Source organism: Galeopterus variegatus, unplaced genomic scaffold (assembly GCF_000696425.1).
Source record: "Galeopterus variegatus unplaced genomic scaffold, G_variegatus-3.0.2 Scaffold1349, whole genome shotgun sequence".
Classification (NCBI taxonomy): Eukaryota; Metazoa; Chordata; class Mammalia; order Dermoptera; family Cynocephalidae; genus Galeopterus; species Galeopterus variegatus.
This window is the reverse complement of record NW_007727460.1, coordinates 40,127-68,039: the sequence shown is the minus strand read 5'-3', so window position 1 is coordinate 68,039 and position 27,913 is coordinate 40,127. Positions and strand designations below refer to the sequence as shown.

Below are 27,913 nucleotides of genomic sequence, written 5' to 3'. Positions count from 1 at the left end.
CCCCACCCCCGGACCCCTTCCCGCGGGTTGGCAGACAAAGGCCTCCAGGCCGCCGGCTCCCGGCCGCGCGGGGCCACGCCGTGCGGACCCTCGGGTGCCCAAATGGCGCATCTGGGAGCGCCCAGCTGGCGGGCCCTCTGTCAGGTAGCATCGCCGCTAATCCGTTTTGCGCGCTTCTTTTGTGCGCGACTCGGTGCCAAGATGTTTACATGGATCGAGCGATGCAGTGTTCGGGCGGGCGCAGCATCCCTCGGTTGGCTGTGGACAGCACAGATTTCTTCGGTGTTGGAGCCGGGATAAAATCTGGCCCTGCGTACTCCCTGTATGACCTTGTGGGTAGCGACTTCCCTTTTCGGAGCCTCATTCATCCACTTTGAACGGTGGTGATAGTCAGACCTACCTTTTATCGTGGTTTTTTAATGAGATGATGTGCGGGGAGCAGTTACTCAGGGCCCTGCTCTTAGGAGGCGCGCAGTCAATGTTAACCGTCATTGTCATCATTATTATTACTGTTGCCACAGCTGTCCCCATTTTATAGATGGGGAATGGAGAGACAGCATTCATGTCGCCACGCCAAGGTCACACCGTGAGTGCGTGCGTGTGTGCCGGGTGGAGATTGGAACGAGGTCCATCGCCAGGGCCCCGCTTGCCACCAGACCATAATGCTGTCCCTGTTTTCCAAGGCCGTCTCTGATTCGTGTCTGCCTGCCTTTGAGTCTCTGTGAAGCTGAGGGGTTGTTTCTCTCCTTGTAGGTGGCCTTCCCTTATGAAACACTACAGCCCCACCGACTACGTCAATTGGTTGGAAGAATATAAAGTTCGGCAAAAAGCTGGGTTAGAAGCCCGGAAGATTGTAGCCTCGTTCTCAAAGAGGTTCTTTTCAGAGCACGTAAGGATCTGTTGGTGTAGCTCTAAGCTTTGGCCTGGTAGTGTACGCGCTGGGTTTGTAGGCATTAGCTCATCCAGCTCTTTTTGATATCTCCCTTTTCAGTGCTCTCAAAATCCCTAACTCACTCACATGGCAGCGAGAGTCATTGTGTCCTTCTCCTCCTATACAACAACATGAAGCCATTTGTCCCTGCCAGCTTTACTTTTGTAAAGCCAGAGAGAGAATGGGGGATGGGAATGGAGAGAGTAGGGACTGACACGCAGCACAGTTTAGAGTGAATCCGAATCCAGATCAGAATTATTTCTCTTTAAGTGGGTTAAACGTATTTTTTGTAAGCTCCACATGATTTGAGGAATCATCAATGATTGAACACTGTAAATTTCTCCCAGTTGTTTTTCCAGAAGGGTTGATGGAAACTAATGTCCTTCTCTCTGGCTTTGCAGGTTCTACCAAGTAGTGAACTACATTATTTGTTAAGGTAATAGGATTAAAAGCTAGCTATAAATCAGAATTACTACTTCCTCAAATAAAATTGTACTGCATTTAGTATCCTTGAAAGTTTTTTTGTTTTAAATGTTGCTGAAATCCTTAGTGTTTTTTTTTTCCTTCCCCAGAATGTCTCATGGAAGTTTCTGTATCCACTTCTGATTTCTAACTTTTTGTAACTCTGGAAAATAGTCCACCGTAACATTTTAAATTCATCAACTATTAGATACTTCTTTCTGATTGGGGGTCTAGAAATAGAGCCAATCTGATTTTTTTTTTTTAAACTATCCTGGCTTACTGAAGATTACTTCCCATTTTCTAATTTTAATTACTGAGTTAACGGAGTGCATATATTTGTAATGTTTTCAAGTCTTTTTAAGTTTTGAAAGGGAAAATTTTAACTTTGGACAGATTTGAACTTACTTCTCTATGGGTAATAAAAAGACATTCCCTAGTGTAATTTGTTTCTGTAAATGTTTATTAGTGTTACAATGAACAAAATTTATGTTCTCCTTTGGAGAAGCCGTGCCATGGCTAAAAACATTCATAATCACAGATCATAAATACTGGTTTAAATATGTTTGTACACACATATATTTTGGCTCTAGATATGTTGGATGCAGTTGGTCATGGCTTACTGGTTTGTAACCTCTACTTCTAGTCCAGCTGGTTTTGTGTGCATTTTTAACAGTGTGTGCCTTTGTCTAATAATGATGAATTGTTGTGTTTTTTTCCTTAGCTCCCTCTTTCCCTATACCACTGCTTAATTAGAAGTATGTTAAGAACTTTGAATATAGCAGAGCATACTTAAAATTGGTCTGTGGGTGGGTGATTGCTTTAGCCCAGAACCCTTGTAGTTCCTGTGTTCTTGGCATGCACACAGGTTGACCAAAAATGTTTTTGCTACTTTTAAAAAGCAAAGTGGGAGAAGTCATAGAATTTTAAACTGAGAGGATCTTAAAGCGCATTTGTACCACAGCCTCAATTTACAGAGGAGGAAACATGCCTGGTAGGTTAAAGGAGATGCCTAATGTGTTAGTCTTATCTTTCTGGCCCTCCTCTCCTGGTTGAGTACAGTGTGGATTGCATGAGATAGTTAGGGTGAATTAGGAGATTTTGCAGTTCTAGTCCTTGCTTCAAGCTATTTTTCTTCACATTAGAACTCTGAATTATCAGTTTCAGAAATTCCAGTTTATGAAAACATGGTTAATTTACAAGTAACAACAAGATCTGAACAAATTATTATTGTTTTCCATGTTGCTTTCCACCCGTGATGGGAAGGCAAGGTAGTATAGGATAGCTTATTCCCACTGTCCATAAAAGTGGGTATCTTTGGGCCGAGCCCGTGAGAGTGCGGCGCTGGGAGCGCTGCAGCGCTCCCGCCGCGGGTTCGGATCCTATATAGGGATGATCGGTGCGCTCACAGCGCTCACTGGCTGAGCGCGGTGCGGCCGGTCTCAAAAAAAGAAAAAAAAAAAAAAAAAAGTGGGTATCTTTGCTTGCAACTCAGATTTGTGTATGAGAGTGACAGCGGCATTAATACTCGTAACTGAGGCCTACTTGCATGTCTTTGTAGGTTCCCTGTAACGGCTTCAGTGACATTGAGAACCTTGAGGGACCAGAGATATTTTTTGAGGATGAACTGGTGTGTATCCTCAACATGGAAGGAAGGTAAGCCACACATAGCTTTAGCAGGGATTTTTTGTTTATTTTAATAATAACCCCAGAATAAATTGCTGTGATTTGTATGTGGCTGAACTGTGGAATGTGTGTTTCCAATATTTTATGTCTTGCTAGTCATAGTTATAGTTTTGAAAAGTTCTGTGAATATCAGGTAAATACACCAAGACAATTGATATATAAAGAAGCCTTGCAAAAATCCTTTTGGAAAGAAAAAGGAATTAATTATTAGCCCAATTACGGGTCAAACACTGTGCTCTAGGCACTTGTATCTATTATATCATTTAGAAACCTCCTGGTAATACAAATTATGTTTCCTTTATTATCACCTCTCCACCTACCACTACCAAATTTGCCAATGGCATGTCTTATTTTAATGGATGCTTTTTTTTTAATATAATTTCTAAATTTTGGTACAAAATAGTCTTTCTTTGGTCTTGAATATTGTAGATATTTGGTTGAACCTTCCTTTTATCTCCCAGTCAACAGACTGTTACATATGTACTCTCCTGATTAAGAAGAGTCCATTATCTCTTGGTTGTTGCTTAAAATTTTTTATGCCTTATATTTTCTGCTATAAAGGTTAATTTCCAGTTTACCTGAAAGATGACTTGGCTTCCAGCCTAACTTTCCTGTGGAACAGATTATCTCCTCTAAAAGTTCTGAAAACATTGCTAGTGATGGAAGATTAGAATGCTAATTTGGTATCTTCCCTAAGAAAAATCATTGTGAACTATCTGACAAATAAGGCATAAAATATTTTTGTTGTTTTTAAGGGAATTTAGGAGAGAGAAGTATCTATCAGTGGAACAACTGTGGGGAGAGGTAAGATGTGTCACTATTCTAGGCCTTGGATGAGTTCAGATGCAGAGGTCATTTTTCTGTTTCTATTTTGGTTTATCTATAAATGAATTGAAGTATGATCTAATAGTCAGTATTGTGCAGCCTTAAAAATAAAAGCTGACCTGTGTTTTTTACACATGTACATATATACTTTTATATACATAAGTGTGATCTGATAACATACTTTATTGGTTGTTTTAGTTTGATGTTTAGTGCAGACTTTGTTTTTTCTTATTTATGCTGTTTCCTTCTTCCCCTCTACTCCCTCCACTTGGATTGGCCTTCCCTGCCCCCACCCCATAATTCTTAGTAACAACCTAGGTTGTATTCTTCCATGCTCATAGGGATACACATGGGGGAGTAGGGAGGAGAATCATTATTTCATAAAATATCTTTTTTTCCCTCATTCAGCATTACCTTATGGAAATCTGTCCTAATCAACTGGTAAAAGATAGAATTTGCTTTTGTTAATGGCTACCTATTTTGTAGTATGTACGGTAATTTATTCATCCATTCCCCTATTCATGGGCAACAATTTTCTTCTCCATTTTGTCATTGTGAAGAGTGATGTTTCTGCCGGTTTCATTTCTAAGCAATAGATTCATGGAAATGGGTTTTCTAGGTCAGACTATAGAATATTATTGAAAAACATAAAATAAGAGATAGCGTGCCCTTGAATGGGAGGATTTACTATATCAGAAATTTCACCTCTCTCAAAATTAATATATAAACCTAGTGCAATTCTAATTAGTATCCAAACAAGGTTTTGGGAGAGGGGAGGTTTTTGTTTAGTTTTGTCATAATATTGTCATAAAATATGTACAGAAGAATAAATTCACAAGAAGAGCCAGAAGAAAACATTTTTTAAAACTTCATTTTATTTAATTTTTTAAATTTTTTTAATTTTTATATTTTTTAAAAGATGACCAGTAAGGGGATCTCAACCCTTGACTTGGTGTTGTCAGCACCGGGCTCTCTGAAGTGAGCTAACCAGCCATCCCTATATAGGGATCCGAACCCGTGGCCTTGGTGTTATCAGCACCACACTCTCCCAAGTGAGCCATGGGCTGGCCCTAGAAGAAAACATTTTTAAATAATAAAAATGGGAAACTTATATCACTAGTTATTAAAACACATTGTAAAACTGCTTGTAATAAAAAAATACAGTGTTTAAATAAAAAATAGCACGTCAGTAGCAAAGGATAATTTAGAAACATGTCCCAGAATAAAAGATAATATATTTAAACTTTTAGGGGAAAAAAATAGATTTATTAAATGGTACTGGATGTAACTGAGTATTCTCATCTGAAAGAAAGTAAAACTTGCATCATGTACAAAAAATAAATTCCAAAAGATTAAACAACTGAAATTTTAAAGTGATCACTGTGAAAATCCCTCAAGAAAATAGGAGTCCTTGTGTACAATCTAGGGAAACCTCTTTAACCAAGATTGATAATACATACAGAGCAATAAAAGAAAACGGGTGATTTTGTGATTTAAAAAAAAAGTCTTCTGTATGACCAAAGAAACCATAAACAAAGTCAATAGAATGCTTATGAATTTCCAAAAACAAACTGAAAAATAGCCAATGAATAGGAGGACAAGATTCACAGAAGATCAAATCCAAGCAGCTGACAGTCATGTAAAAAACCTTTAACTTCACTATTCAAAGAAATCTTAAATAAAATAACAATGGAATGCTTGATCTTTGACTTATCAGATTGGGAAAAAAGGCTGAAAATATATCAACAGGAAAAATGTATATTGTTACAATCCTTTTAGAAATAAATGATCATAACTATATTACCCCTTGTCTTAACATGTATATTTTGAGACTAAAATAGGTTGTTTTGAAATGACAGGGAATACTCCACATTTTAAAATATCTCGGGATGCCAGTTTTCATGGGGAACCCTGTTTGTATTCATTGGGGTCTGGCAAATGCTTGTTGTTTGGATATGGAATGCATAGGGTAGTTTCTGTCAGTGCAAAAGTACCAATCCCTGGATATTTGAAAACAGTTTGCATTATGGTGTTCTATGTGGTCCTTAAAAAGATTACATCCTGCAAAAATTATTTGAAACAACATATTAAAAGGGCGTAGACTGTACTTGAAAAAATTGACCCAGAGTGACCAGTACTGAAATATATTTTAGTAAAATTATTACATTTTAAAGACGGAAAAGTCCTTTGGGCATCCAAGCAAAAAAGATTAAATCACTTATAAGGATAAAGAAAGTCATGATATCATCAGACTTTCAAAAACAATGCTTTATGCCAGAGGAAAAAAAAGAGTAACATGTTTAAGGATTGAAAGAAAATGTTAGTCAAGGATTTTTATATCCAGCCAAACTGACTTCCAAATATAAAAGCTGCAGACGTACTTCTCAACTTACAAGAACTAGGGGACTTTTGAGCCCTTCCTGACAAATCTCCTAGAAAATGAGCTTCAAACAACCAAAAAACAGAGACACTGACATAAGGACTGGTGGTGAGCATTAAATATGTATTTAGTTGTAGAATTAAATCTAAATGAAGGCTGCAGGGGAGAAAATACTGCATGCGTAGTGGCCATAAGCCTTGACGGTGTAGACACAGTGCAGCTGTTTTAAAAAATAAACAGACAGTGGGGGAGAACATAGGCAAATATTTCCCTGTTTTCAATACTCATAAAAGTGATAAGAATATTGGTCTTGTTATTCTGAGGCGTGTGCGTGAGAGAGAGAGAGAAATATGGAATAAAGTGAATTAATAACTGGTGTTCTAATTCTGTCTGGTATCCTGGAGAAACATAATTCTCCTGGAATAAAGAAGATAGAGATAGAGGATTGAAGAATGTCAAAACCGTATATTTCTGAATTTGAATTAGAAGTGTCAGTATGAACTCACAAGGTGTTTTACATTTAAATATGCGTAGGGGTGTGTGTGCACACCCGTGTGTGCGAGTGTGTGTTTTTATATGTGTGTATTTACTAGCTCTGTCCATTGAAAAGGTCTAGAAACAACCAATCCAGGAGAAACAATTTTCCTTTGTATCCAGATTGTGATCTTGTTATACCATTTCCCACCAAAAGAAGCTAGGTTTTTGGAGAAATGACCGATTCTTGATCTAGTGCAGGAAATGTAAAAGGTAATCCTGGAGCATCTTGGAAGCCTGTAACCAGATAGCAAGAAAACTGACAACTCACATCAGAAGTATTCAGGGGCCAACATGTGAAGAGGCTTCCATTGGCCAAAGATGTGGTGATTTGAGCATCAGTGTGGATAATAACTGGAATGGATTGAAACACATCAGATATGTTTAGCTCTATGAGTTCATAATAATACTCAAAAACAACAACTATTTGATCACCTTTGGATAACAATAGGAACCCAAATCATTGTTTTGAAAAACTGTAAATAATAAAAGTGCCTTTTCCCGTACCCTTTTGAGGTTGATGCAGTGCTTTAAGAGGTTAACACAGAAGGGTAAAGTAAATCTCCATAAAACCCAGAGTAGACATTGTAAAACTTCTCTTTGGATCCTGTCGAGTCACAGCTGAAAAAAAAGGGAAGGAAACATAAATAAAAGGAAAGACACGAGCATTTATCCTGCCTTTCCTATATACTGTACCATTGGGGGACCAAATAGTAGATGAGGGGGAATTTTTCTTTATTCCAGCTAATATAAAAAGGAGGAATGATTGCATTAGAATATCACCACTTTGTAACCGCTAATGAATCAACAGATCCAGGCATTGAGCAATGTTAGTAGCAGTGGATGTCAGCATCATCAAAGACAGTCAGGTGTTATTGCTTCCTGCTGGAAAAAAGCACTGCCTCCTAGGAAGTCATCTTGCCAAACAAATGGCATCTGAATCTGATTGAGCCCCTACATCCAATTTACAGTAAATTCAGAAGACAGAATATGTTAACCATAGGTGCAGTCATTAAATTCCAGACTATAGGAAACTACAGGTCAAACATCCCATTTCTTCAACAAATAAAATGCAGGGGGAAAAAGGATGGAGGGGGATCCTGTAGATTAAGAGATTTAAAAGACATCAAAATAGATTAGGAATGCACATTTGCTGGTAATACTACAGAGAAAACCAGGGAAGTGTGTAGAGGTGTGGATTGTGATTATTGTTGAGGGGGAGGAGGGGACCCATGTAGAGCTTCTGGGGCATCTGCAAAATTCTAGTTCTTGGCCTGAGCAGTGGATACAAGAGTGCTTACCTAGTAATGATTCATCAAGCTACTCATTTGTTACGATTTTGCAGATTGATATATTGTACGACTCAAAGGTTAAAAAGCAGGTAAGACAGTTCTGCTGATTTTCATTTACCTCCCTTAAGATCAGTGATTCCTTTGTTTCTTCATGAAGTCAGCCAGATAAGTTAGTCACTGTCTTTCTCCTACTTATAATCCCCATGTATATTTGTGAGATCGAGTAAAGAATTTTATTTACTCAACCAGATTAATTGAGCATCTACTGTGTGCCAGACACTATTCTACGCTCTGGGGATACAGCTGTGAACAACACACACAAAACACCCTGCCTTTGTGGAGCTTATGCTGTAGAGAGGGATATGGATGCTAAAAGTTAAGTGAAACATTACATTAGAAAATGAGAGGTACTATAGAGAAATATTAATCAGGGAAGAGGGCAAGGAAGTGGTATGGAGGATAGTATTTTAAATAGGGTGGGGAGAGAAGGCCTTACTCAAAGGAACATTTGAATCAAAACCTAAGAGGAGGGGAGAGAACAACCTGTAGATATCCAGAGAAAGAATATTCCAATCAGAAGGAACAAAGAGTACTCAGGTGAGCATCAGCCAGGCATGGTAAAGAAACAGCAGGGAGCCTGGGTGGCACGCCTGAGGGAGCAGCGGTAGGGGTTGAGGTAGGAAGGTAATGGGGCAAGAGTGTGAGGGACCTTTTTTGTCCTCACTAGAACTTGGGCTTTTACTTTGAGCAAGGTAGAAAACCGCTGGAGAATGGGGTAGAGGATTGTGGTGACATGGCTGAACATTTTAATTGGAGCACTCTGCAATTGAGGATTGACTATAGAGGGGCAAAGTTTGAAACAGGAAGCTCAGTTTGGAGGATGTTGCTTTCATACAGATGGAAGGTAATGGTGGTTTGGAAGAGTTAGTGGGCAGTGTTTACATTTGGGGGATATTTTGAAGATAGAGCTGTTAACATTGACTGATTGATTGTAGCTTAGGAGAAAAAGCAAGGAGTCCAGGATGATTCCCTGGAGTGACAGAGTCGCCTTTGTCTGAGATGAGGGTGACTCTGGGAGGGAAGATGGTATAAGGTGCTCACCAGCTATCCAAGTGGGGATGTAGAGTAACTGTTGGATATACTGGTCTGGAGTTGAGGGGAGAACTCTGCTTTGGAAAAGGAAATGGGGTTGTCAATGTGCATGATATCCGAGGCAATGAGACTAGATGAGCTCATCAGGGCAGTGAGTGGAAGAGAAAAACAGCAGCCTGAGGCCTGAGTGCCCTGAGACAGGTGCCGGGGACCAGCAAAGGATTCCAGATGCTGCTCCTCATCCCCAAACTCACCCAGCTCAACTCACTGTTCAGGCTGCTCTTTCCTTTCCTTTTACCAAAGATACAGGCAAGTAAATTTGAAGCCAGACAGATAACAGTTTTTCAGATTTTAGCACAACCTATATAGTATTATGTTACAAATGCAATCTTTTTCCATGATAATGTGCTGTAAGATCATGAACCAATTATAATTTTCTTGTCAAGTAGATTACATGGTATGATTAGTATGAAGTAAAAAATAGGTAATTGAAAAAAGTTTTAAAATCTTAATTCTTAGTGACTGTTATTTTTTCCAGAAAAGCTTTGACCTGGAAATACTATGCAAAAAAAATTCTTTACTACCTACGGCAACAGAAAATTTTAAATAATCTTAAGGCTTTTCTTCAGCAGCCTGATGACTATGAATCATATCTTGAAGGTGAGTCTTTTGCCATACCTGTGGGCAGTGGGATTTCAATGGGGAGCTGAGTAGTCTTTAGGAGCAGCATTGGAAATGTCCCTGGTGGTAAAGAAGGGATTATATGATCTGACCAGAGAGGTAAATGAAACAATTAAATTTAGAGCTAAGATTTTGTCAAAATCTTTAGCCGTCAGCTAAAGAGAGAGTGTTTGGTTTTTTTCAAGATGACCAGTAAGGGGATCTTAAGCCTTGACTTGGTGTTGTCAGCACCACAATATCCCAAGTGAGCTAACCGGCCATCCCTATATAGGGATCTGAACCTGTGGCCTTGGTGTTAGCACCACACTCTCCCAAGTGAGCCATGGGCCGGCCCAAGAGAGAGTGTTTTCTAAAGATCCGTCATTGGTTCAAAGTGCAAGATTGATATTTTAGCTAGTGAGGTGAATACCCTGTTAATCTAAGCTTTAAAGATTCATTTCCAAATCAGAAATAAATGTATCCACTTGTGTCTCCATTTGATCTTGAGCAAATCCCTTAACCTCTCTGGTTGGAGCTTATTGAGGGACAAAATGTTCTTGTGCATCAGTGAGCCTGCCCGACCATAATGAGAAGTGAAGAGAAGGAAGTCCAGTGGACAGGCGAGATGAAGGGAGTAACTGTTTGTTCTTACTAAGTTGAATGTGAACAAAATGTGATTTCATTTTTTAAAAACCACTTTTAATTCCTAGAATATTACACAAACACTCCCATAAATTATGGTTGTGAAATACAGATATGACTGTCTGTTCACTTTCATTCCCTACTGGTGATTTACCCAATTTAATTTTTTTTCCTTCCCAGTGTTTCTCATATTCATGTCCCCATTCTGTTGCTGTTCTCATGGGGTTATCACCACCTCTCCCAGCAACAGCTTTTTAAGTATCACTTGCTTTCATGAGCATCACCCTCTCCTGCCCTCAAGTCTGTCAGTCTGTCGGTGCCAGACCATTCTGAAACCCTGCCTTTTCACCTCTCTATGTGAAACCTGCAATATGGACAACTGATTTCTTTTTTAAAATCTCTGTCTGCTTTCCAGTACCCTCCATAGTCTGATCCTCCCCCTAATTCCAAACCTTTCCCCAGAGAATGTCCCATTTGCTCCAGCCAGTCCATTGTCCTGACTGGTGCCGTGCAAATGCACCTGGCTTTACTCCCTCATTCACGGTACACCTCTTTCTTACAACTCTCTTGGAAATACTACTCACTCTGCAAAGTTCAGCTCAGTTCTCACTTCCATCAAATTTCCACTGACTAAATGCAGATTTTACTTGCCTCAAAACTACCGCAGTAACATTTAATAGTAAACTGTGTTGCGTCCTTCTGTTTCCTGTGTATATATTTTGTTTCTCCAACTAGTCACTAACTTTCATATGATCCAGGTCCTTGTGTTAGGATCACTGTGTGCCCCACAGTGCCTACTGCAGATGCTTGTTGATTGTATCAAAGTCTGATATCATCCAAAAGGAAATGAAAAATCTGTTTTAGTTGATGGAAATAAAATATCCTCACCCCCCTGGAATCTTCTCATATGTGTCTTGGAGTTAAGAGTCATCCTGTCTTCTGTTTATTTCACAGTTAAGAATAGCGAGACAAGCTTAATTTTCGGTAGCTTATGTATGAAAAATACCTTTACATCTTCCGCATATAACATAATTTTCAAATAACCCATCCGAATCAGTGGTGTAGGCATTGGGAAGCCATGGAAGGTTTTTAAGTAGTTGAGTGAATGGAAGCTGGCTCCAGGGTTTTGATCCTTGGTTACTGATTACAATAATTTTGATGCCATTGGCAAAGTCAGAATCATAGCGTTAGGGTAGAATGGAGTTTGGAGAAATGCAGCATAAATTCCTTCTGCCTACAGGTAGGGATGCTCAGTCCCTTGCTAGTGGCAACACTGGGACTAGGTCCATGTCTCTTGATGTCCATTTACCTGCTTTCAGTTCCTTGGGGAATTGGTTGGGATGTCAAGATCGTGAGCTGGTTTGAGATCTCTTGAATTTAAGATGGCTCTAGGGCTTCCCAAGTGAAAATATGCTATAAAACCAAATGATGAGGTTAGCTTTTCAGTTTCTGGTTAAAAAATTACCTAAGGCTGGGAAGAGTGGTGATTTTTAAGAGACATTGTCTCCAGTGTGCTCTGTAAAACTTTTTAGCTGCGGGTTCCCTGAACGTAACTGTTTATCTAATTTGAAAGTAGGGTTATCTCATAAGTCCATTTACTGTTCATCCTTGAGAGGTGTAATTAGTTGAAATGGCATAACTGTCATTGAGGGCTTTCAATTTTTTTTTTTTTTTTAAATAAAGGAACTGTCTTATACTGTTTTCAGAGCTATTGTGTTTTGATCCTATAAGAGTAGAGAGGGAGAGAGAAGTAGCTTGAAAAGATCTCCTTTCTAGCATTTATTTCTCTTTGTACTAGAACATGCCACATATTGCAGTTTTCTGAGTCCACGACTTCTCAGAGAGGTTTGGTTTACTAAAAAAAAATAGAGTGAAGTGTAAGCTCCTTTGTTATGAAAATGTGCGTTTCTCCTTCTCAATGCCTTGGCAGCAAGGCCTGGCATCCAAGATATGAAGCTTATCTAGTGGGATGGTGTGAAAAGCCGCGGCCCAGGATATCTGGGGTAAAATGACAAACTAATAAGAACTGGGTAAAAGTAAGTATTTATTCAGTAATTCTTGTTCATTTTCAGGTGCTGTATATATTGACCAGTACTGCAATCCTCTTTCTGACATCAGCCTCAAAGACATCCAGGCCCAGATTGACAGCATTGTAGAGCTTGTTTGCAAAACCCTCCGAGGCATAAATAGTCGCCATCCCAGCTTGGCCTTCAAGGCAGGTGTGGAATTGCTTTGTATCCAGCTGTATTTGCAAAAGAAAACCTAGAGGAGTTGGGTGATTTGGGAAGTTCAGCAGTGTGCTCCCATTATATCATGAAAAAGTGATAAAAGGCATGACCACATGTGTACATGGATAATGTAAAAGACTTTTTAGTGCACATTCTCTTCTGCTGCCTAGATTGGCAACACCTGATTAATATTGTTAGGCCATTGCCAATGTCTGCGTGTTAGGGATTGTTTGGGGGCCCTGGTCATGACCTTATTTGTGCTTGTGTACCAGAGTAGATCTCTGTGTTTCAGGTGAATCCTCCATGATAATGGAGATAGAACTCCAGAGCCAGGTGCTGGATGCCATGAACTATGTCCTTTACGACCAACTGAAGTTCAAGGGGAATCGAATGGATTACTATAATGCCCTAAACTTATACATGCACCAGGTAAATACGGTAATAGTAAAAATATACGTATGTATCTATTTTTAAGCTCATCTCTGATAGACTGTACATTTCTTGAGAGCAAGCATTATGTCTTTCCTATCTCTGAATGCTCAGTGAAACTCATTTTTCCCTCTACTATAAGGATATTGCTGTGGATTTTACCTGTTTCTTCATGGAGTGTCCTCTGCGTACAAACTCTTGAGATAAATTTGGACTAGAAATATTTAGCTAACTCAGTTTGGTCAGTTTGTATCTTGTGAACACTAAACTGTGAAACTAACCAGGGCTCTCTTTTTGCATTGTCCTCTAGGGAGATTGGAGGAAACCTGTGGGCCAGCTGCATCATGTCTTTGATATTTACATTTTAGTTGCTTCCTGCTTGGCTCCATTTTCACATTTATTCTGTTGCTGTGTCTGCTAGTTTCATTTTATTTTTTCATATCTTAGCACACTTTTCCTTGAAATCGTTTTAAATTCTTTCTGGAAGGAAGGTTTAAATCAGAAGTTGGTCAGCAAACTTTCAGTAAAAGGCCGGGCAGTAAATTATTTTAGCTTTGCAGTCAGATATGCCATTGTAGAGAGGCACAGACAATACAAAAAGAAATGAGTATGACTGCGTTCCAACAAAACTTTATATATGGACATTGAAATTTGGATTTCATATAATTTTCATATGTCACAAAATAGTGTTTTGTTTTCTCAAACATTAAAATCTCTAAAGACTTCATTCACACAGGCTGTACAAATATAGATGGTGGACTGGATTTGGTCCATGGGCGTAGTTTACCAACCCCCGACCTAAATAAATAAAAGATTCATCCACTTATGCCTCAAAAACTAGTATCATGCCTAATGCATAGCAGGTACCTAATAAAAATGTTTTTTGGTTTTTTTTTTTTCCTTTTTTTTTTGTCTTTTTTCGTGACCGGCAACGGATCGCAACCCTCAGTGTCGCGCCCGTACCGGACTGGGACCGGCAACGGGATCGCAACCCTCGGTGTTGCTCCCGCACCTCGCTCAGCCAGTGAGCGGCCAGTCTGTATGTGGGATCCGAACCCTTGGCGGGAGTGCCGCCGCGCTCCCAAGCGGCGCACTGTAGCAGTGCACCACCGGGCTGGCCCCTAAAAATGTTTTTTGAAAGAATGAGAATATATAGTTCATCTCGGTGTACTGAAAGCATATTTTCTCCTTTAGGTTTTGATCCGCAGAACAGGAATCCCAATCAGTATGTCTCTTCTCTATTTGACAATTGCCCGGCAGTTGGGAGTCCCACTGGAACCTGTCAACTTCCCAAGTCACTTCTTATTAAGGTGGTGCCAAGGCGCAGAAGGGTAAGTCATCTGTGACACATTGTAATTGGTCCTGAAGGTTCAGGCCCTCTGTGCTGAGAGGAAGCCCGGTTTTCAAAGTTAAATTAGGTGTAACCAAACGGGTTAAAAACAGGAGGAGGGTGGTAGTGGAGCTGTTTTGTGTGCTTGACTGCCTTAGTGTTAGTGTTCTAGCCTTGTTATTGGACTATAGTCACACAAGATGTTGCCATCCGGGGAGACTGGGTGAAGGGTACTCTTGATCTTTTTGTATTTCTTACAACTGCATGTATGAATCTATAATTATCTCAAAATAAAAAGTTTAATATTAAAGAAAATAAGACTGGGACTTCAAGATCTCATATGGCTGTCAGAGTCCCTTTGTTCCAAAGCAAATCAGATAAAAAGAGTTCTTAATGAAACTCTTACTTTCCATTCTTTTATAAAATCTGCTCCCCTCTCCCACATGAATGCGTGTGGGGGGTGGAGGGAAGGAGAACAGGGTAGCCAAGTTCCCCTTTAGGCAAGGTTAGTGACTGATGTTAACTTTAGAGACCAGGCTAATGAGTTCTGCTTTGTTCTGTTTTTTAAACTTGGTGTCCTAATGGGCAAAAAGCTCCTTTTCAGTTATAGTTTAGCTTTTCTGAAAGAAATAGCTCATCAAATAGGTAGAAATATCTTATCATTAAATCTGCCATTTAAAGGAAAAGAAAACAAGTTACTTAAGTATATCCTGTTCTTTAAAACTACTTCTTAATGATTAACTATGATACCCTTTGGTGAATTTATGAACAGTATAATAGAAAATACCTGAGCTTTGGATTCAGACTCGGTTCAACCCTTCACTTCTTCTGAGCCTCAGTTTCTTCCTCCGTAAAATGGGGTTAAAATGGTTTGGAAGATTAAATGAGATAACCCAATGATTTACACACCTAGTAGAGGTTCTGATGCTACATAGAAAAAAAAGTACAGTTGGTCTCTGTAGGCTTGCCTCCTGGTTGAAGAAATTAAACATTATATATGTAGTAGAAGCCTCCCGGGTATTCTTTCTCCTCTCCTCTCCAGAGGTAACTACCAGGTAGTTTGAAAGTGTTTGTTATTGCAGTGAACATTTTATAGTTCATTATGTGTGTGTGTTTCCTTAAATAACTATAGTCTTTCCTTGTTTTCCAAATATACGTTCCTAAAATTGTACTGGATAGTTTAATTTTTGGATAGTGGGCACCCATTTTCCATTATTTTAAATGGGAAAAATTATTTTTCAGCCCATTCTTTCTCCCCAAATAACCCAACCAATCTCCCCAAATATCTTTAAAATATTCTTAAATGCCTATATAATAATCCACCAAGGATTTCTACATAATATAAAGCATTTAAAACACTGATTACCATATTATTTACCACAGTAACTTATTACATGGTGTGCAATAACAGTTATCATTTTCCATTCTTAGGCTATGATGAACATGTATTATGATACGAATGAACAATGGAATAATTTGTTACTTCCCCCCAGCCATGTGGCATAAACAAGCACCTAGACCCATAGACCCATAAAGGACTCAAGCAGCAGGGAGAGTGCACAGCGTGTGACCCAGCAGCTGGGCTGCGGCCGCCTGCCCCCTTGCTCTGGACTCCTTTCAGCTCTCTGCCTTCACTCTCATCTCTGCTGTTCCTGCACAAAGACTGCATTGTCTCAAGTAGTGTAACTTTGTAATTAGCCACGGTACCTGGTAGGATGAAACCCCCATCAAACTCTTCAAAACTGCCTTGGCTCTTCTTAGCTTTTGCTCTTCCATATAGATTAGAATCAGTTTATCAGATTCCTTAAAAACCCTGTCTGTATATTGATTGGAACCAGAGGTTAGTTTGGATGAGATTTCTAGATTATTATGGAAAATATTGCCAGTGTTTCTCTTTTGAGTCTTTCCATGTATGAACACGGTCCCTTCCATTTATTTAGGTCTCCTTTAATGTTCTTAAAAAGACTTTATGCTTTTCTTCATCGAGCTCTTTGACTTCTCGTTAGGTTTATTCTAAAAGGTGCCTTACAGTTTTTTGCTATTATGAATGGCAGTTTTTAAAATTACATTTTCTAAGTATTGATTGGTATACAGGGATGTGGTTGATATTTAGATATAAGTCTGATAGTGTCTTTGCTAAATAAATTATTAGTGCTAATAATTTGTCAGCTTTTGGCTTTTCTATGTAGATAACCTTGTTGTCTGTGAATAGTGGCAGTTTTATTCCTTCTTTTTTTCTAGCCCTTATATATATATTTGTTTCTTTTTCTTATCTTACTCTGCTGGCTAGATGGCCTTAGAACAAAGTTGAAACAATGTTAGCAAGCACCCTTAACTTGGGTATGACTTGCTTTTAAGATTTCACAGTCAAGCATGATGGTTGGGGACAATTCCTTTGGTTCAGATTATCAGAACTACCTTCTAAATTCCTAGTTTTCTAAGCGTGTTATTAATAACTAAGTATTTGGGGTTTTTTTTTTCAAAATTATTTTGAATAGACATCTATTTGTGTGACCATATGGTTTTTTTCTTTTAGTCTGTTATGTGCAGAAATTGATTTTTAAATGTTCAACTCTCCTTTCATTCTTGGGATACATCTAACTTAATCATAAATTTTTATGATACATTAAATACATTGCTACATTTGATTTGCTCATATTTTATACAGGATTTTTGCATTTATGCTTATAAATGATCTTGCCCTATAAATTTTTGTGTTTGTCCTTAGGAGGTTCTAGCCTTATAAAAAGAGTTGAAGAGTTCCTTGTTTCTAGAACTTTTATATAAATCTTATATCCATGCTGAAGGTGGGCTATAAATATGACTCAAGGAAAAAATCCTACTGGACCTGTTAGCAGGCAAAGAGAAAATCCATTGTATGATTTGCACTAGGCATAAGATCAAGATGAAACAATTGTTCAAGAGAAATAGGTATCCCTGACACAAAGAGCACGTAAATCCCTCCATGAGCCCTTCTAGAGAGTGTACTTGGCAGTGCAGTGAGAACTCGTGTCCTGTGACCGCAGCTCACCCACTCTACTCAGTGTGGGCCAGCCGCAGTGTACAAGAGCATGGCTCACAGAAGGCAGTTCTGCATAGGAAGCCATGTGATCATGTCCGAGTGCACAGCTCTGTCCTCTAGGACAGGATTCCCAGTCTGAAGCCAGGATGGACTCAGCAGGTCTCTGACCTCCCGAGCCTGTAGCACAACTGAGGGCTGACTCCTGCTGGTGTGAAGTGCCATAACTTTCATCAGATCCTCCAGGGCCCAGGATCCACAGGCTGTTGCTCCTGCTAATCTTGTGGGATTAATGGACTGCCTTGGCATTCCATAAATCTTTCTCCCAGCCGAACTCTGATAGATATTCCTGGCAGTGAGTGATAAGATTAATCTTCCTAAAAAGCTCTATTAGATGGCGTACATTACTGCTGTTTCTTAAATATCAGTGGACTGTGGTCTTGATACAGCAGAGCTTAATGAATAAGGCCTTGATATTATAAGTAGAAATGTTACTGTTTTATTCATCCTCTGATGTGAGTTACTTATTGTGGGGTTTTAAAGTATTGAATTGTTCTGCTCTCACATGAGATTTGGCTCTTTGTTTAGAGCGACCCTGGACATCTTCGACTACATCTACATAGATGCTTTTGGGAAAGGCAAGCAGCTGACGGTGAAAGAATGTGAATACTTGATCGGCCAGCACGTGACTGCAGCACTGTATGGGGTGGTCAATGTCAAGAAGGTGTTACAGAGAATGGTGGGAAACCTGTTAAGCCTGGGGAAACGGTAAGGTTTCCTTGGTTTTCTACTATTTCTGCAGAGCGCATGTCTTTAAAGGCTTGAATTATCTTACTTAATGAACCTACCTGTAATATAGCAAAACAGTGGATGTGATGTCTGCTGCTGTCTATCCACCATGGAGAATAACTAGTTCCTGTGATGATGCTATACAGAGTTGAAATATGCTAAGTGACTTTTCTTTGACATCTTTGCAGTGGACTTCAACAAGTTCTCTTTGTAAATACTGAAGGCATTCTTCAGTAACAAAAATATCTTAGACTGGCAAAGATTATTATCAGAGGCAAGATGTTCTCATGTCCAAGTGCTTTGCCATCTTTTAATTTATGCTATCACTTAGGAAAATAAACAGAAGTCTGAAATTATAGTGCTTCTGAGTCCAAGGAAATTTGTCCTACAGGGAAAATAGAAAGTTGTAGATTGTATGTTATAGTAATAGTTTTCTTCCTGATGGCAGAATTGCTTTTTAAATATTTTTTAGGGCAGTTTTAGGTTGACAGCAAAATTAAGCAGAAAGCACAGAGTTCCCATATACCCGCCTGCTCCCATACACGCACAACTTCCACCACCATCAGCACCCACCACCAGAGTGGTACATTTGTTACGGTCATGAACCTGTTTTCACACATCATTATCACCCAAAGTCCATGGCTTACATTAGGGTTCATTCTTGGTATATATTCTGCTTGTGGTTTGGACAAATACATAATGACATGTATCCACCATTGTAATATCATACTGAATGTTTTCACTGCCCCCCAAAATTCTCTGTACTCTGTTTAGAATTCATCTTTAGTTATATACAGTGTTACTGAGATGACTACTTAATAAAAATGCTTATGATTTTAATTAAGTGCTTATCACCAAAGTGGACTATAAGATTTGTATTTATTATGTATTTATTTTGTTAAGAGCATTGTTAACTTTTTGCTGGACAGAGAGGAAATATCAGGATCAGAAAACTAATTAGGGATTTATGTTAATTATTTTTAAAACCTGGGCCTTGAAAACGAGGGGCTTAGCTAAGAAGCAAACAGGGTAAGACAAAAATTATTTCTCCTCTGGCAGAGAAGGCATTGACCAGTCATACCAGCTCCTGAGGGACTCGTTGGATCTGTATCTGGCAATGTACCCGGACCAGGTGCAGCTTCTCCTCCTCCAAGCCAGGCTTTACTTCCACCTGGGAATTTGGCCAGAGAAGGTAATTATTTTACTTTGATGCTTTGCACTTACCTTAGAGAGGGAAGACTTAAATTAAAAGACGGCTGTTAAACACAAATGTATTCAAAGTCTCCTGGTCTTGACTCACCAATTATGTTTTTTTGGTCTCCATTCTAAGGAAAGTTAGTTCTATTGCCAGGAATTGCCTATTCTCTCTGTGGTGAGACCCTTTAAATCCCAGAACCACAAAGCCTCTGCCCCTGGCATCACCCACCGATGGCCCAAGATGTGTTTTCCCCAAGTCATCCTCACTCAGCAAGGGGAAGAAAAACTGTAAACGGTCAATCTCCAACCATGCTGGTAGCAGCTAAATTGACCACAGCTGAATACCCCTATTTGGCATAGGAACATTGGATCTCAGATATGTTCAGGTCCAGCCACTGAACTAGTCAAGGACTGGTTATGTCTGAAAATTGTTGAATTTTGATCCTGTTCCACTTGAATTTTCTTAGTTTTATAATGGCTCCCTTTGGCCAGCAGCAAGCACTGTCAGCAGGCGTCAGTGCTGAGATCAGAACTGCTCTTGGTGAGCTATGGAGGCAGCACACATGTAGGTGCAGCTGTGCATCACAGGGCAGGAGCCAGTCACACATCCCCATCACACCCTTGCTTCTCTCTGGGAGCATGTTAATAACCCATTTCGTGTGTTTAGAGCAGCTTGAGGAGAGAATTTAATTCTGGGCTCTCACAGGGACGTCACTGTAAACTCCTCTCCCACTGTTAGTAGAGAGGGTAAAATCTTCCTTAAGAAAGTAAATATTCTAACTGACTCTGCATTACTTAGATTTAAATTGTCTAGTTAATTCACAACTTCAAAGATCTAAAACAGCTTTAAGAAAAGACGCATCAATGGGAAAATCCCTAGGCTCCTGTCTTCAGAAAAGTTGTCATCTGTAGCCCAGATAGCAAGTGTCCTCCCAGAACATCACATAATGTGGTAGAAGAGTTATTGGAAAAGTGACTCTATCAAAGTCACCACCTACTTCGTACAGCTCTCTTACCCAGGATTTCATGGTTTCTGTTTGTGTTTTCATTTCGTTTATTTATTTTTGATACCAGGATATGCATAACTAATTCCTGTCACTTTTTGCTTTAGATTTCTTAAGGAATTTCATGATGATTTGTGAAATGCGGAGAAAAGCAAGGTTCTTTAAATGTAAATTCTGTAAATTCTGGGTCAGCCTGCGAAGTGGTACTTTTAACATGCCCTTTTGGTGATGAAGCTCTGGTGCCCTTACCTTCTACAACTTTACACCACCTACTGGGGAATTACCTCAGGACCTTCCTTTGAATGATCATGTTGGCCTTCCTGCCAAGCAGATGTCATTAAAGCAAGTTCCAGCATTTTCTTCATGGCATTTTCCAGTGGGATTGAGCCCTTGGCCGTGCCTGTCACTGGGAGATCAGGAAAGAGAAGTAGCCCATTCCCAGTGCGTCCTCGACTCCCTCCTCTTAATAAACTGATTCCCTCACCAGAGAAACGACACCTAAGACAGTGAAGGGAAACTGGGACTCCTAATGAGGAAGAATTCAGGGGATGCCAAAGTAATGAGAAAGGTTCCTGTCCAGCGCAAGGGTTCGAGGCGGACCTTGAAGAATGAGAAATAATGTGAGAGGGCAGAAGAGTAGGTTACTCCGGTAGGCAGGAACAGCCTGCGCGTTGTGCAGAGGCAGGAGAGCAGGGCATCTGCAGAGGTCAGCCTGATGCAAATGTATATGTCCGTATACACAAGTGCATATATACATGTTTGCGTGTACGTATGTGAACGTGTGCATATAAATTTTGGGGGAGAGAGGGATGAGATCAGTTCGTTGAAGGCATTGACTTTAGTAGGTAAAAGGGACATGACAGGCTGAAAAGACCTGAGTTTGCTGCCTTTTCAATGGAATTAAGTCAGGAAGAACTAAGAAATGGGAGCCTACCCAGTCATTGTCACAGTAATGCAGGGTTACCATGGCTGTGATGGGAATAAGAGAGGGCAGGATGATCAGATTTTAAATAGTCACTAAAGTAGTCACTAACACTGAACTCCTTCCTCTGTCTTCTCGGTAACTCTATGGGGTAAATACTGGGTTTATTTTTGCCATTTTACAAATAATGAAATTGAGGCACTGAGAAGTTAAGTAACTTGCCGAGTCTGCACATCCATTGTTGGCACCAGGAGTTCAATCTGGGCAAGGTGTCACCGAAACTCTCCACCCCCCCACCCCACCCCAGCCCTGCTCCATGCTGCGTCACAGGGGGCTAAATAAGGCAAGATGGTTTCTGGGGAAGCCAGCAGACAGGCACTTTCTGCTGCCTAACCTGTATCCTTATTTTGATCCTTAGTTATCCTTTCCCTCTTTCTCTACATCTCAGTGGAAAAGTGCCTCTCTAATTTTCCAAGGCAAAATCCCTTTCCATTTTTGTAAAGAAAAGCAAAACAGTTCCCTGGTATTTGCCTGTGGCCACCACCTCTTCTCCCTCCTCCCTGCACAGCTAACGTTCTCGTGCTGTACAGTGGCTGCCCACTGTACCTCCTTCTCACTCCCCGGAATGTGGGAGTCTGTTCCCACCCCTCTTCCATGGTGCTGTTCTGGCCAAGGAAGCTGATGACCCCTTTTTGCTCAAAGTGTTCTCCTTGTTGCTAAATCCCAGTAGATACTTTTCTTTCCTTATCTTTTTTGATCACTGCGGGCCACTCTCTCCTCAAAACACTCTGTTCTCTTGGCTCTGTGGTCTCTGATTCTCAGTTTCTTGCTAGTTCCCTGTCCTCTGTCTCTCCCACCGAGGTCCCAGACTAGAATATAGTTTCTAAACTTCTTTGACTCTGCCCTTTCTCTAGGTGATCTCCCCTCTTCTCCTTGCTTTAGTTACCATTTGTATGCTGACCACTCCCAAATGGTTGGTTTCCTTCCTGGACCCTCAACTCCAGACCCACATAGCCAAACATCTCCTACGCACTTACTCATGGCTCTGTCTCCCAGGCTGGTGGAAATTGGTCCATTGAAAATGCACTTCTCCAGCCTTGATTAGTGCCCAGGCCTTCTGCTTGGTCTCCTTCCCTTGACTCTGAGATCCTCTGAGCCTCATACACGGTAGCCAGAGCAATCTTAATAAAATGTCACTATGTCCCTTCACAGCGTATACTCCCTGAGGGGCTCCCCCATTGATCAAAGGTCAGACTTGTACTCTTCAGTGTGGCTTGCAGGTTTTTGGGTCTGGCCCTGCCTGTCTGCCCTTCCTGTCTCTTGCAGCTGTCCCCTGGATACTCCATGCTGCACTGTCTTGCTTTGGTCCTTTGTATGTGCTGTGTCTGCCCAGATGCCTTTGCTGATTCCTCGGCTCTGTTTGCCGGCTCCCTTCTACTGAGCCTGATTCAGCTTACACTTCTGGCTTCTCTGAAACTCCTTCTCACAAGGTCAGGTTCTCCCAGCCTGCCTTGGTTTGCCCTTCCCAGAACATTTTCTCAATCTGTGGTAGCTGCTGTTTGGTCATCCTTCTCCATTAGACCATGTGCTTTAAGGACGTGGACCACATCTTTGTTTTTCCTTACTGTAGCCATTTCCCATGCTCTTGATATAATTCCTGGCACGTGGTAGGTACTCAGATTGATTTTAATGAATATGAAATGACCAAACTTTACTAGATAAGGAGAACACTCTTAAAGAGGATATAGAGATTTTTCAACGAGAGGACAGTTCATAGCACTCTAAAAGTGGGTATCTGGAGACTAGGCCTGTTTTGAGGTAAAGTGTCCAACTGGAGGTGTGTGTGAATTTGTTCTGATCTGGAACCATTAAGTGCAGGTGTCCTGTAGCCTGTGTCAGGAGCTCCCAGCATGAGCATCAGGCAGCTGAAGTTCTAACAGTAGATGATCCCACAGGCAAGTGGATATCAAGGAAATAAGAGCCAGCAGCTTCAGAGGAAGCCTTCGGGGGACCCTGGAATTCAGATGAGAGCATAGGGGTCAGCAAACTATGGCCATTGGACAAAAGCTGCTGGTGTCATGAATAAGTTTTATTTACTTACTGTCTCTAGCTGCTTTCAAGCTAGAACAGCAGAGTTGAGTAGTTCAGCCAGAGGCTGTATGGCCCACAAAGCCTAAAATATTTACTCTCTGGCCCTTTCCAGAAAACGTTTGCCAACCTCAGGGCTAGAGGAAGAGGAGCAGTGTGGGGAGATGCCTCGTGGGTGAGAGACCCGTTATTCTAACACCTCTACCCCACAAGTTGTGCACACTGGAGATTCTAGGCCTAGAGCTTTTGGTTGGGGACAGCATGGTGCCCAGCTGTCAGCACTGTCCTTTGCAGTCACGCTAGGCCCTGTGGCACAGTATCTAGTCCATTTCTGCCCTCTCTCTTCACCCCCAACCACACATCCAGAGAAGGAGAGGGGTAACTACCTTGAAACTTTGTCTCCAAAGTTCTGATATTCAGAATGCAGGATTTCCTTTATGCCCTGAAGATTCCAAGTTCTGTCCATTTTCCTTATCTGGAGGGCAAGAACTCTGGGAAAGGAGGGGAAGCTGTGGATGTGCAATGTAGCAGAGGGCTAGTGAAAGTAACTCGGTGCAACTGCATAGGGCACACTGGATAGCCATTGTGCAAGCACAGTGAGGAGATGCTTATTGTTTAAGCAGGATGCGTTTAGCTACAAAGCATCAATGCTGCTAGTGTCCCCAGATTAAAAACACCCAACTGGAGGTGGGAAGGGGATGGATATTGGCTCTCATTCAGTACTTGTTGAAACTGGGTCTGGGATAATTAGGTCCATTTTTATGTGTTTAAAACTTTTCATAATAGTTCATTAAAATGCTCCTATTCTTACCCTCATTTGATGGTGGTTGAGACCTGGGTTGACCATGAGACCCGGGGCCATATCCTCATTCCATAACCCCATAACCTCAGGCAAGTTACTTAACTTCACTGAGCCTGATTCCTCTTCAGGAAATTGGCAGTGACTAAAGGTCATTTTTTATTTCCCTTAATCCTCCGAAGGTCGGGAAATTGCTGACCTTCAATTTGGGAAGATTAAGTGAATTAAAAAATGCGAGGGGCTTGGCACAGTGACCAGCAGAGAATTGAGTGTTCAGTAAGTATTGAGAACCTGCAGACCTCCATCTGGAAGGCAAGATTGGGTTTTGGAATAATAGTATATGTAAGGGGCATAAAACTGTAGTTTTCATAACACTTTCACAGGCCCAAAATGTATTAGGAAATAGGTAGGACAGTGATTAATCATTATTTGATAAGCAAATAAATGAATTCAAAGGTAAAAACAGTTGGTTTGACAGATCTGGGACTAAAATCAGCTTGCTTTATCCACTAAAGCAGGCTGTAGTTTAGGACTCAGTAAACTGGAAGACAAAGCTTATCAGAGACCCTGTATTCAGTGTTGTAAGCATCATGAATCCTAAGTGATTTGACAGATCTGGGACTAAAATCAGCTTGCTTTATCCACTAAAGCAGGCTGTAGTTTAGGAGTCAGTAAACTGGAAGACAAAGCTTATCAGAGACCCTGTATTCAGTGTTGTAAGCATCATGAATCCTAAGTGATTGTGTATATGTTTTTTTAAACTTTATTTGAATTTTTATTTTCTGTAGAGGCACCATTTCAGTAGAAGGAATGTAACAGTGGAGTCAGACGTTCTGCTCCTACAGCTGCTAGCTTAAGATCTGCATAGATGTGGTTTCTCCCACTGCCCACTTGAATACTGAGTTCTATTATGAGTTAAGATAATTGAAGTGACCAGCAGGAATTTTAGAACCCTGGTATGCATGGCTTCCTTCTTGAAGTATAACATCATAAACTAGATAAATTCATCTCTTTAGTGTCCTCTCTGTGACCCTTTCTGTCTTATACAGCATTGAGACAGTTGTGTCAAAATGGCCTCTTTGTCTTGATTAAAGCAGCTTAGCATTTTTTTCCCTCCCAATTCATGAGTGACAGTTAAATAGTTTCCTTAGTGTATATTTAAAAATTGGGATTCCCACAATTCCCATGCAAAGACTGTCAATGATCAAGATCCTTTTAGAGTCCACCTAATCCAAATGTGACCATAGATGGCAGAGCCTTGCCCGCTTACCCAGTGCTTATTTCAGTACACAAATTTCTGAATAATTCCTTACATTTACACTGGGGGGTGTGGTGGGCCAGCTCTCAGTATCAGAAGTGAGCTCAACTCTTGGTATCTGCAGTACTGACTTGGTGAGAGTGATGGTCACACACCTGGGCCAACAGGAGATGCTGCCCCCTTGCCGTCCTTTGTCAGGTTATGTAGGTAGGCCTAAATCCCAAGCTGCGAAAAAGAAAAGGCCTAGCTGAAAATATTATCTCCTAGTCTTTCTGTCTTGTCTTGAAGGTGCTTGACATCCTCCAGCACATCCAAACCCTAGACCCCGGGCAGCACGGGGCGGTGGGCTATCTGGTGCAGCACACGTTAGAGCACATTGAGCGCAAGAAGGAGGAGGTGGGAGTGGAGGTTAAGCTCCGTTCCGATGAGAAGCACAGAGATGTCTGCTACTCGATCGGGCTCATTATGAAGCATAAGAGGTGAGTGCAATTGCTTGTTCTGGACCACGGCATCCATTCTACATGGGACTGCGGGGGACACCGTGTGCCTGGCAAGCTGGCAGCAACACAGGTGGAGGAGTCTGTGACTCTTGAAGCAGTGGCTGTGCACCTTCAAGCAATTATTTACTCAGTGCCTGCCACAGGACAGACAGAAAGCTGAGTCATGTTTTTAACCTGTTGGTTATTTAAGCAGCGACTTACTTTCCTAAGAGATCTTCTAATGTTTTTAATGACCTTCAGATGTTTGGCCCATCTCTGTGCGGGAAGATGGAAGCAACCCTGTAAGCAAAGAGCTTTTCCTCTCATTTCTTCATTGTTCTTACTCTCTTCTCCTTTAATCTCCATCTCTTCAAATCTGAGTTGTGGACAGGGATATGTTGGCTCATAGGGTATGTGCACGGTCCATTTGCTAGACTATAAATTGTCTCCAAAGTGATTGAACTAATTTACATCCCACCAGCAGACCAGGAACCGAGAGTTCCTATTCTCGACAAGTGTTTCTGCCAGACCTTTAAAAGTGTACTTAGGCAGAAAATGGCAAATGGTGTTTAATTGTGGTTTTAATTTACATTTCCCTGATAACTAAACAGGGTGAAGTTCCTTTCATATGTTTACTAGCCATCCAGGTTTCTTTTTATTAAGCACCTCTTCATGTATTTAGCTTATTTTTATCTATTGAGTTATTCTTCCTTATTGATTTGTAGTTTTTTATTCCATGTTCTGGTCTCTGTGTGAGTATTAGTTGCAAATATCTTTTCCCAGTTCTTGGCTGGTGTTTTTAATTCTTTCATTGAAATTTTTTTTTTTTTTTTTTCTTAAACTATCTCATGGAAATTTTCAAACTTAAATGAGGGTAGTTCAAAAAGTTCACGAAATGATTCGTGTATTATCAGTTTTTTCCCACAAACTTTTTGAAGTACCCTCGTATAGAAGTAGAGAAAGATGAGTGGACAAGGTGATGTTCCCATCATCCAGCTTCAGCAGTTACCTCAATAGGGTCGATCTTCATTGTTTCATCTCCACCTTCTGTAGCCTCCTCCCTGGATTAATTGAAGCAAATACCAGATGTCATTTTATCTGGAGTTATTTCAGTATGCATGGTTAAAAGGTAAGGGCGCCTCTCTCTCTCTCTCTCTCTCTTTAAAAATACATTTACCATCCTGTTATCACATCCAAAAAAAAATAAACAATTATTTAATCTCATCAAATATCTAGTCAGAGTTCATGTTTCCCCATTTGTACTATTTTTTTTATATAGTTTGTTTGAATTGGGGCCCTTTTAGTTTCTTAATTTTAATGCTATCAAACTGGTTAATCTTTTCCTTTATGGATTCTTTTTTAGTGCCTTGTGTAAGAAATCTTTCCCTGTCTGGAGTCATGAAGATAGTTTATATTTTAGAATAACTTCCACGGCCGGCCCCATGGCTCACTCAGGAGAGTGCGGTGCTGGTGGCGCCGAGGCCGCGGGTTCGGATCCTAAATGGGGATGGCCGGTGCGCTCACTGGCTGTGCTGTGCGTGGTGCAGACTACACTGTGCCGAGGGTTGCGATCCCCTTACTGGTAAAAATAAATAAATAAATAAATAAATAAATAAATAAATAAATAAATAAATAAATAAATAACTTTCTGTGTTTCACATCTAGGTCTTTGTTTTACTAAGAGTTCATTTTGGTGTGCTGTTGTCAGGTCAGGGTCTTGATACTTTGTTTCATTTGGATGACCAGTTGTTGTCCCATCACTCTTTGCTGAAAAGTATTCTTTTCCAGAGTGCTATGTGATAATAAGAGGGGTTTATAAAGAGGGGTAGGGGTGTCCTGAAAAATGATTAAACATGGAGTAAAAGCGGGT

The 27,913-nt window shown here is 40.5% G+C and overlaps 1 protein-coding gene across 2 annotated transcripts in view; it reads left to right on the top strand.

The window, feature by feature from the left end:
* FBXO21 (F-box protein 21) overlaps nt 1-27,913 on the top strand; it is a 42,454-nt gene that overhangs the window by 564 nt on the left and 13,977 nt on the right. Inside the window, exons 2-10 of one of the 2 annotated variants that reach the window (XM_008576436.1) lie at nt 754-889; nt 2,952-3,046; nt 9,738-9,859; nt 12,574-12,720; nt 13,022-13,158; nt 14,353-14,489; nt 18,096-18,275; nt 19,356-19,488; nt 25,853-26,043. In XM_008576436.1, the coding sequence (XP_008574658.1) occupies nt 754-889; nt 2,952-3,046; nt 9,738-9,859; nt 12,574-12,720; nt 13,022-13,158; nt 14,353-14,489; nt 18,096-18,275; nt 19,356-19,488; nt 25,853-26,043 (1,278 nt within the window). Of the gene's footprint in view, nt 1-753; nt 890-2,951; nt 3,047-9,737; nt 9,860-12,573; nt 12,721-13,021; nt 13,159-14,352; nt 14,490-18,095; nt 18,276-19,355; nt 19,489-25,831; nt 26,044-27,913 lie in introns of both variants that reach the window. The other variant, XM_008576435.1, reaches the window with a different exon arrangement.